Below are 11194 nucleotides of genomic sequence, written 5' to 3'. Positions count from 1 at the left end.
GTCCTGTCACTGTGGCCAGGGATCTTATTTCTCCTTCCAAAATCCCCTTTCCCCATCCTGATGTATGCATCAGAACTGTCCATGCAGTGATAATGCTGGTAAATGTTTAATGATTAGTTCTTCACGTGGGAAACACCAATTTCCATGGTATAAACACTGCCACCACAGCCAGTTTCAAGCTGTTCCCATGAGATCACCAAATATGGGGATGGTAGCACATCATTATACAAAATGTTCACCATACATATATGATCAAGGTAAATAATCTCAAGAGCATAGAAAATAAGAGTAGTGAAATAATTCGGAAGTGATGAGTTTCGAGTATTTATTACTTTTGTTTTAATAAAACTTAACTGTAAATTTGTATAATTTAATTTTTAATCATGGCTATACTTAACAGTTTGTAAAATTCCTTAAAAAACTTAACAACTGTTACACAAGCCAGCTCTAACATACCACTCTGTCTTGGTCTGGGAAAAGATGGAGTAAAGGGAGAAATGAAAGGGTGTATTTAATACTAAAGTACTAAAAGGCCTCTATGCCATTCAGATTTTATGCCTGGCCCTTCTGAGCCGTGGGTCCATAAATTCCTAGAAATGACATAGTTGGTATTGGTCTGAAGCCAGGACTTTGGAGCAAGACACACTGAATTCCAGTCCCTGCTGTACCATTTGCTAGCTGTGTGACCTTAAGCAGTGTCTAACCCCTCTTTGCTTAGGTTTCTCATGGGTGAAATAATAGTACCTGTTTATAAGGTTGTGCGTGTGCATGCTAAGTCGCTTCAGTCATGTCTGACCCTTTGCAACCCTACAAACTGTAGCATGGTAGGCTCCTCTGTCCATGGGATTCTCCAGACAAGAATACTGGAGTGGGCTGCCATTTCCTTCTCCAGGGGATCTTCCTGACCCAGGGATTAAACTGGCATCTCTTACATCTTCTGCATTGGCAGGCGGGTTCTTTACCACTAGTGCTACCTGGGAAGCCCTCATACAGTTGTAATGGAGATTAAATGAGGTAATATGCTCAAAGTACTTTGCCCACTAAGTTACATAATAAACCCTCAATAAGTGGTAGCCATGAGTACCATTGTGATTAACCTTATCAATTTCTAAAAGGTCCACAGACTCCACAGGTGGTGATGGGATCTACCCTAGATGCAAGTTCATGCAGAGAAGGATAATTAAGGCAATCTTCCTTGCATGGTCTGACTCCATTGTACAAGAACCATTTATGTAAACTCAGCCTCAAGACTGGGATGTACACACGTCCTGCTTGAAGTTCACATCCTGGTAACTCATTTCTTGCTGTGAAGGGCTGCTGTCTTCCTAGGCCTACTTTAAAATGCAAATAAAACGGGTCCCCCACATCTGTAGGTTCTGACTTGACTGTACTGAGCCATTTTATATGAGGGACTTGAGCCTTCATTGATTTTGGCATCTGCAGGTTGGTGAGGGGTGGGGGGGGGGCTTATCCTGACCCAGACCCCTGAAGATGTAGAGGGCTGATTGTACTCTTTAGACGGTGGGTAATGAGTTTGCACCTGGGTGCGCAAGTGGCAGTCAGATCCCAGGGCTCTACACTGAGCTGACTCCTGGGAGTCTAAAAATGAGGAGCCTTCAGTGGGTGATGGGATACAGAGTGGGGCCTGAGGCCACTGAAGACCCCACTCTTTGGTTCCCCCTCCCTGCCATGGCCCTCCCCACACTTCCGGGTTGACCAGTTCTTTGAGCTGAGATGCCTCTAAAATCAAAGCCACTTCACACTCTGTCTCCCTGCTCCCCCAGGTCCTGGAACCAAGACCCAGTGGGGCCTGGGGCCCACAGTCCACAGATGAGGTGGGAACACGCTCACTCTCTGGGGCTCATCTTCCTATCGCAAGAACACCAAGTCTGTAGTTAGTGGGCCAGGTTCAAGTCATGGTTGTGACCTTAGGAAGGTCATTTCACGTCTTTGAACTTCTTTGTTTTTTTTAGCGTATTAAAGATGCTGATGAGAATTTACCCAGGAATCAAATGAGGGAGCAACTTTGTGATGATAAATCTCAACACAGCACACCATGTTGGTACCATATTCTATCCCTGTTCATTGTTTTTAGTTCGCTCCTTTTCCTTCCATTCTTAACACATGGCTGTAGAGACAAAGGCCTTCTTGGGACCATCATAGATGGATGACAATAACACATCTCTACCCTTTAGTATAAAATGTTTCTGGGAACCAAAAATATCAGTTCCTGTCTGGGCTCACTTATTCATAATACAGTCTTGTGTGCACTAATAATAACCTAACGTTATTCTCAGTTTGGCTCACATAACTTGGCACTACGGGAAGGCAGAGATGATGTCTGCGGGAGCCCTAAGGCCCCGTGGACAGTAATTAGATGCTCGCTGAGGTTTGGTTTGTTTATCTTGGGCAACTGTGATGCTGCACAAATGTTTCAAAGTGGTGGAGGACCTGGAACCAGAGAAGGGGGTGCAGCTTCCAGAGGCAACAGACTTACAGTCAAGCGGGGAGGGTCTCAGGTTCTGGGGAAGGGGCTGTGGGTAAAGGAACGAGCCAGTCTCTCCCCAGCCGGTCTTGGCTCATTCCGTTCTCAGCGGGAGATGCTGGCGCCTTGTAGGATGCCGTGATGGTGCTGAGAGAAAGGAACCCACAACTCTTTCCTTGGGGCTGCAGAGCTGGCGTCTGCCTCCATCAGTAACTTGATGTTTGTTAGCCTCCTTAGTTAGGGCTCTTAGAGAATAAAACCCCAGCTCCTGGGCCCCAGCGGTTACTGTGGAAGTAGAGCGGGCTGTGTTATGCACTCCTGTATGGACTGGCACCGCCCTTCTGGAGCTGGAGCTGGAGCTGGAGACTGACAGCACAGGTGGCCACAGGATTGGTGGGGGAAGGTTGCTGTTGTGTTTCAGGATCAGTTATTTTTGGCTGAGAAAAGATGGCTGATGCCCAGCCAGGGCAGGCAGCCTGAAACTAAGTCCTCAGTGGGAGGCCTTCCAGGACCCAGCCGAGATGGCCGAGGTGAGGGAACGGGGCTGAGCGCAACGTCTGGTTGGTGAAAGGTCCACTAGTGAGTGTTGTGTGGGGCTTGGGGGTCCCATGCTTCTGGTGCAGATGGGGAGTGGCCAAGGAGAGAACAAAAATGACAAAAGGAGGTAGAACAGGACCTCCTGGGAAGACTTACAGGTGTTCAGCTTCCATCAGAAGAGACGACATTGACTAAACACACTTACTGTCTTCAAACACCCGAGAGACTTCCACAACAAGACGTTGGCGTATTGTTCTGACAGCCGAATTAAGAGAAAGCCATCTGCACCTGCAGGCAATGTGGATTTTTGTGGCCTCTTCATTCACCCTGCAGCAGAGTGGTGGATGCAGACTGACCAGTGATAGCATCCGTGTGCTGAATGGGGCCCTCAGCATGTTTTATGTATTTATTTTTTCAGCTGCATCACGTGGCTTGTGAGATCTTAGTTTCCCAACCAGGAATCAAACCCGCGCTTCCATCATTGGAAGCGCAGAGTCTTAACCACTGGACCACCAGGGAGTTTTAGAAGTAAGGATAGGAAAGAGGACCCTCCCAGGTGTCTGAGTGATGGGGCCAGGCCTCCGGGCCAGAGGACCAGGCGCACCCTCCGAGTTCCTTGTGTCTGCTGCTGAGTCGGAGAAGGCAATGGCAACCCACTCCTGTACTCTTGCCTAGAAAAGCCCATGGATGGAGGAGCCTGGTGGGCTGCAGTCCATGGGGTCACTAGGAGTTGGACACGACTGAGCGACTTTCACTTTCATGCCTTGGAGAAGGAAATGACAACCCACTCGTGTTCTTGCCTGGAGAATCTGAGGGATGGGGAAGCCTGGTGGGCTGCCATCTATGGGGTCGCACAGAGTCGGACACGACTGAAGCGACTTAGCAGCAGCAGCTGCTGAGTCATGGTTCTGGTTATGAACTGTCAAGAGCACAGAGGAATCTTTGCTGGATACAAAAGCGCTCCACCCCGAGGGAAAACACTGATGGATTTTATAACTTGATAATAAAGCTCTCTTGGGGGAGAACGCCCTACCAGAGGTGGGAGATTAATTTTATCCTTTGCTTTTTTGGCTGCTTCTCTTCCCCTGCATCTTGCCCATCCTTTTCTATGACTTGCTCAATGAAGGGAAAAGAGATTTTCTAGAAAGCACCAAACCCTTTGAGGCCTTTGATTTTGGAGAAGGAAAAAAATGGCCTGGGCTGAGGGCAAGCTCACAGCAGCCTGCCAAAAGAGGGTTCAACCTCTTGCCTGCTCCCCTGAACCCCAGGATCAACCCAGGGGACACATGGCATGATGGTACCAGCCCCGCACCCTGGAGGAGACACTGTCTTGTGTCTAAGCAGCGTGGCCCCTGAGGTTCCTGGGAAAGTGGCAGAGTTGTGTCTAGCTGGTCTGAAATACACACCGCTGAGCTGGCCAGGTCCCCTTCCATACTCTGCTGTCTCCACACCCTTCGGAGTTAGCTTAGTCTGAAACAGACTAAAAGGAGGAGGGGAAATGATGTGGACACTCAGTCTCCTTTCAACCCCAAGAGTCTGCCCCGTGACCTCGGTGACTGTTCATTCAAGAAGCAGCAGAGAAGGGAACTGCGGGTGGCGAGCAGTCACCATTCTGATGGAATCCGGTTAAGAAGCATTCTGTAAAACTACACCAACAAATCAGGACAAACGTCACACCAAGGTCTTACATCATAGGATGTTTACATAATATAATGCCCATGGCAAACAGATACCAAATACCACAAAGTACCTGAGACAAAAAAAAAAGGAAGGAAGGAGGGGAGGAGGGAGAAGAATAGAAAGGAGCCCGGAGTCCTGGTATGCGGAGATCTGAGGGCCCAGGCAGAGTCTCTCGGTGGAGGGGTGGCCGCACGTGAGTGTCTGGTGGCCTCTGTGTCACATCTCAGCCTCTGAGGAGCAGATCTCCGCGGCCGTGGAGATGGCGATCCCGATGGCCAGGCTGCCGTTGTCGGAGAAGTGCTGGGCCAGTGAGGTGTTGATGACGAGGCAGTCCCCGTTGGTGATGACCGAGTCCACGCACTCCAGGACAGACCGGGGTGTGGCCTCCCACTTGAGACACCGGTGGTTTCTGTTGAGCTCCAGGCGATAGGTGAAGCCGTCGGCCTGGGTGGGGGTCCCGATCAGCATCATGGTGGCGAAGAACTGGGGGTGCCCTGCATGCCTCTCCTGTTTCCTGAGCACCAGCAGGAAGTGGTGGCCGAAGCAGGAGTGGATGATAAGCCAGTCGGCCGGCGCCGGGAGGTGCATGTCCGTGGCCAGGAAGACAATGTCGGCCCCCTGGAGGATGTCCACCCTGTGCGTCTGCCGCAGGTGGGGCACCACCACCTCCAGGCGGCCTTCCCACTGGCAGGAGAACAAGGGGCACAGGCAGGGCATCACCTGGGCGGCGTGCAGCCCCGTCTCCTGGTGGTGCAGGTGGTGGGGCCGGGCATGGTGGCAGAGGCGGTGATGGGGCTGGTGGTGGCAGTGGTGGTGGCAGTGGTGGTGGAGGGGGTGGTGAGGGGGGTAGCTGCTGGGCTCTGGGGCGCTCTGAGTGACGGCATGTCGGCTGGACACATACTGTAAGAGAAAGAGAAGCGCCTTAGTGGCTTAGTGGCCTTGAGATCAGTCTCTCTGGCTGAGGACCACCCACCGTACCCCCCCCACCCCAATCCCCAGGTTCAGAGTGTGGAAAGCAAACTTGCCAATACAGGTGATGACGTGCAGTTGCTCAGTCATGTCTGACTCTTTTGAGACCCCGTGGACTGTAGCCCACCAGGATCCTGTGTCCATGGGATTTTCCAGGCAAGAATACTGGAGTGGGTTGCCCTTTCCCTCTCCAACAATACAGGTAGAGAAAACTTTATTTCGTAAAAAAATAAATAGAATCGCTAGACTGTTTTCTGAAATGGCAGCATCATTTTACATTCCCATCAGCCAAGTAAGATGGCTCCGATTCCTCCATGTCCTTGTCAACACTTGTTATTATCTGTTTTGACAAATAGGTTAATGAGACTGAATTCATTGTTTTGCATGTTTTGCCAAATTGAGATGCTGAAACATTGTACATCTGTGTGTCATTTCAGGAGAGAATGTAAATTTACCCAACTGAAAATAGAACCTCCTTCAAAAGATTCCTCCTGCAAGAAGAGATTTTCCAAATGTATTAGTATATTACCAAAAAAAAAAAAAACTTAAAAAAAAATGAGGGATGTGGTGGATGTCTTGGGTGAATCTCTCTTGAGATTCTGACAACTCAGTCCAAGAAAATGCAATATTTATGCCTTTTCTGATTCTTTAATAAGATACTCAAACAGGCAATTTTCCCCTTTGAAGAGCATGCATTATGATGGTCATAAGTAACAAAGAAATCAATTTTTCTGTTCTTTTTTGATATTGCTGATATTTTTGTGCAGGGACTGGAGGTCAATGGATTTTCCCTCCCCATTTTATTATTAGTGTTATTTTTAGAACAAAATTTCAGTAACTACCCATTTGTCCTTCCAGTGCTGCCAGGGATTGGTACTATCTGGGGTGCCCTTCTGGGTTGTGAAACCACCACGGCACGCAGAGCTGGCTGTGTGCAGCTGGACTGTGGTCCCCAGGGCGGGAGTCTCAGCTGTGACTCCTGGGACGTGGCTCTACCAGGCACACTCCTGTCCTGCTTTAGACTCATTGTTAAAGAACAACTTACCAGGGGCTCACCACCAGCCTTCCTAGGTGGCACTAGTGGTAAAGAACCCAGCTGCCGACGCAGGGACACCTTAAGAGACGCAGATTGGATCCCTGGGTGGGGAAGATCCCCTGGAGAAGGGCATGATCACCCACTCCAGTATTCTTGCCTGGAGAATCCCGTGGACAGAGGAGCCTGGCGGGCTACCTTCCACAGGGTTACAAAGAGCTGGACACGACTGCAGCGACTTAGCAAGCACACACGCAGTACTGATATGAAATCAAAGTAGGGAGGGAGTCGGGAAGAAACGCCACAGACTCGCTTTCTTCCATCCCTCCAGCCTCTGCCGGTGCCTCCTGTTGGCTGAACGCAGTCAGAAGGAAGCCCGGGAGACGCACTCAGCCAGGGTCAGCTCCCTTTGGAAATGTGCTTGTGGAGAGGGAATGTCCACCTGCATGCAGATGTCTCAGTTCCCTCCTTTGTGATCTTCCTTGATCCGACCATGCTGGGCTTCCTCGGCTGAGCTTTGATAAGGCCGGTGAGGGGGAGGTAGGGAGGGCTGATACCTGTCCACAATCATTAAGCTGTCCGACAAAAATGTATACACCAGCTGACACGTGCACCGCCTGGGCGCTGGCTGAGAATACTGAACAGGGTACAGTCCCTGCTCCCGTCTCAGCGGCTCACTGTGATTAGTGTCACATAACACGGTGCACGGATGCGGGATGCCGGGAGGGACTCTGAGCATGCAAAGCGGGGGCGGTAGCTGTTCTGGTCAGTGCCAAGTGCTGTCTACCCTTGGTGAAGCAGGAAGGGCGATGCTCTAACAAAACGGGCAAAAGGTTTGTGAGTAACAGGTTCCAAGGAGCCAGATCTGAAAGAACGTGGGATGCTTAAGAAATGAGAAGTTCCAAGTGGCTGTTGCTAGGGGATCTGGCAGAGATGGCGAGGAGCAGGGCCAGAGAGCAGTCAGACCATGTTGCCAAAGAGTGGGCATGGAGGTGGCACCCAGCTCTAGGGGCAATCAGTAGGAGGGCCCAAGGGCTTTAGGGAGCCCCCTTGGGCAGTGCGATGCCCCAAGCCCAGCGGTAGAGCTCGCACTCAAGATGGGGCCACAGTGGAGTCCTGGCACTTGTCCAACCCCTGGACTCGAGCCATGATGGTTCCAGCCAGACTCTCCCCTTCCTTCCTTCTGGCTTCATCTTCCCCTGGCCTTCCCATTGTTTAATTGCTGCAGGGTAACAAAGCTGCCAGCCAGCCAACGGTGTATTCCAGAGTGAATGACTGTGCAGATACGTCGTAAACTCACAGAGACCCCTGCGCTTGCTTGCTGTGCCCTGGGAAGGCGCTGAGAATAAACACAGCCTTGATCCTTCATTTCTTCCTGCTCCTCCTCCTGATGCAAAATATGTTTCATTTAGACACATCATCTTCGGGGTGCGTGAGGTCACAGGGCCGCTGGCTGGGAGAAGGGATTCTTTTAATTGGCAAAATGCTAATCGTTTTGGAAAATGAATTCTAATCTTCCCATCTCATACAGTGGATGTGTGAGTAATTACTTTCCTTCACTAAACTGTTAATGCAACATTAGAGATTACACTAATTAAAACTAATGAACTCTTCCAGGCTGATAAACCCTTCAGTCAGTCCGAGGACGCCTTCCTTCCATTGGCTGTCCTTAACTTGCCATTTGGAAGAGAGATCTTGAATTAACCTTTAGAATAATGCGCAAAATTGGGTTTAGAAATGTTAGGCTTTATGGACTGGGTATAATTCTCTCTGCAAGCATTAGTGAGACCATTTCCACTGAGGGTGTAATTGAATTTAAAGACGTCTTCCTTAATTTCATCAGCCACACTCCCATGGTTGGTAATGGCTATCCCTCCAAATCCTGGTGTCCAAAGAGGAAACCTGCCCCTGGAAACACCACGTGACCCTTTCTCCAGCCTCTCCTCCCTCTGATCTGTGAGCTCATTTGGAGGACTGCTCTCTCTTGCCTGATTGCAGAAACAGTGCCATGCTAATGGAGGCATTTCAGCTGAAGGTGGATTTTGCACCCAATTTCAAATGACAGTCATGGGTTTTGAGTTTGCTTATGTCCTTATTTATGAGAGTTAATGAAGTGAAGCTTTCAGTACTTTCAGCAATGCTAGCGATGTATTTCACACACAGGAGAGAAGATGGGGAGGAGTTATATTTCAGGGCAGGTATCAGAATGTTGGAAAAGACACCGATGCTGGGAAAGAGTGTAAGCAAAAGGAGGAGGGGGTGGCAGAGGATGAGACGGCTAGATAGTATCACCAGCTCATTGAACATGAATTTGAGCAAACTCCGGAAGACAGTGGAGGACAGAGAAGCCTGGTGGGCTGCAGTCTATCAGGTCACAGAGAGTCGGACATGACCTCGAGACTGAAAACAACAACCAGAACGCTGGAAAACAGTCATGGCCAGAACCTAGCCGGGCATTAGGTCTGCAAAGACGGAGGAGTAACTGTACCAGCTCCAGGTCCCACTCTGTAGTGTTTAAACATCCCCCGTTTCTGGGAAGGATGGTCAAGGCTGAAGGTTCAGTGCTTCCCGTTCCATTTTCTCGCCTCCCCCCACCCTCAAAACCTAACATGACTGTGCCTGTGCACACGAAACCCAGGACGACTCTGGAAAAGCTTCCACCAAACAGTCAAGAGATAAGTTATGCTGAGATAGAAAACAATGATGGGGCTTCGACTTCCACTAGACTGTCTTCCTTCAAAAATGTCTTATGCTGCTTTTCTCCAGACTGTTAAACTTAGAACACTGAATGAATGAGATCTTCATGTGGGCAGCATGATAATGTCTGCAATTTTCTTTAAAATGCTTCAGTTGAGAGATTGTGATAGAAATGTGTACATTTTTAACCTACACTCCAGGGGCTGTCAATTCCCTAATCAGGAATTCACACTTCGAGGTGATCACCTAACATTTTATCCGAAAGGCCACACTTCAGAGATAATGACTACAATTGCCTCACTTATATCCATATTTCTGATCCACACCAGATGCTGCTAATTAACATTTCCACAGAGGTTTCCATTGGTGAAATTAGTAGTTTGTTAATCAGCATAATAGATGTATGAAGATTGTTTAAAACATTTCAGAATAATTCTGTACTTTAAGGATGAACCCAGGAATTTGTTCCATAACTATTTCTGAATCTAGCCACTGAGTCAAGGACTTGCCATGGTATGATGCCATCTCTAAGAATATCAGAATCTTTTTCTTGTCAGATCACTACATACATACAAACTTTTCTTGCTGGTAGTCAAAATTATGTAAATTGGGCAAGGAGACATTGGTTAGCAAATACACAGAAACTTTGAGTCCTGAACAATCGATATATGCCATGTGTGAGTGCGTGCTAAGTCACTTAATTCATGTCCGACTCTGCAACTCCACAGAGTGCAGCCCTCTGTCCATGGGATTCTCCAGGCAAGAATCCTGCAGTGGGTTGCCATGCTCTTCTCCAGGGGATCTTCCCAACCCAGGGAGTGAACTTGCATCTCTTATATTGGCAGATGGGTTCTTTACTACTAGTACCACCCAGGAAGCCCCATATATGCCATAACTAATTAGAGAAGAGGGAAACGAGTTATTACTGTGAAAAGAGGAAGATAAAAATTTGGGTGGATCGATTTTAAAAACCAAAGTCTGTGGGTGAAAAGGGGTGAAAGGTAACCATGCAGGTGTCTACATAGGTACTGTTCCTATGGTCTCAAAAACCTCCTGACCAAGCTGATCATCTTATAAATCCAGACCCTGGCTGTGTGAGAGGCTGGGAAGAAATATGTGGACAGCACTGTGAGAGCAAAAATATAACTCAGTCCTCAAGCACCCTGGGCCTTTCTTGAGTTCCTGGATCCTGGCCCATGGCCGCCCAGCAGGTGTTGACCATGGTCCCAACTGGTCTTGTGTCTTTGAGACCATCTGCCCTAGTAAGAGAGAGATGCTCCCTCCCTCCTTGACCTGTGAAGTCAAGCAGCAGTTAAGATCTGTCTATACAGTTCACTACTGCATTTATTTCAACTCATTTGGAAAATCACAGGGTGGGTGGCTTTCTCTCTTTAGGTAGCTTGGAAGTCAAAGAGGGTAGGGATCGTGTCGACTTTGCTCCCTGCCTGCTCTGGTGATGGGCAAAGCCAGCACTGTGCAGCGTCTGGCACCTGCAGACTCTCAGTGAGTACCTGCTGCTCGAGTGAATGGATGAATGAGCGGTTCCTGTCTGGAGCCGTGTCCTGGAGCACAGCCATGCAGAGGCCTCTGGTCTTCGGTCAGAGGCTGTCCTCTACCCTTCCTTCCTGTAGAAACACCTGGCTGTGCATGTGGGTGAGCACCAGTCGATAGCTGTGGACTCATCAGTTTGGTCTCCTCGTGGTTCCTCCCCCAGAGCGCGACAGCGACGGGATGCTGCGACCTGACTCATGTCCAGGCACTGGTTCGTGTCCAGCTGCCATTACAGGAGGGAC

General features: G+C 49.2%; 1 protein-coding gene across 1 annotated transcript in view; it reads right to left on the bottom strand.

Moving 5' to 3' along the window:
- Positions 1-4726: 4726 nt before the first annotated feature.
- The window catches only part of SIAH3 (siah E3 ubiquitin protein ligase family member 3), a 71915-nt gene continuing 65447 nt past the window's right edge, over positions 4727-11194 (bottom strand). Inside the window, exon 2 of the mRNA XM_055426818.2 lies at positions 4727-5602. Coding sequence (XP_055282793.2) covers positions 4919-5602 — 684 coding nt within the window. The 3' untranslated portion in view covers positions 4727-4918. The remainder of the gene's footprint in view (positions 5603-11194) is intronic.

Source organism: Moschus berezovskii, chromosome 13, assembly GCF_049115385.1.
Source record: "Moschus berezovskii isolate FMDL1 chromosome 13, NW_MosBer_1.0, whole genome shotgun sequence".
Taxonomy (NCBI): domain Eukaryota; kingdom Metazoa; phylum Chordata; class Mammalia; order Artiodactyla; family Moschidae; genus Moschus; species Moschus berezovskii.
Note: the sequence above shows the minus strand (reverse complement) of the source record. Positions and strands in the feature narration are given on the sequence as shown.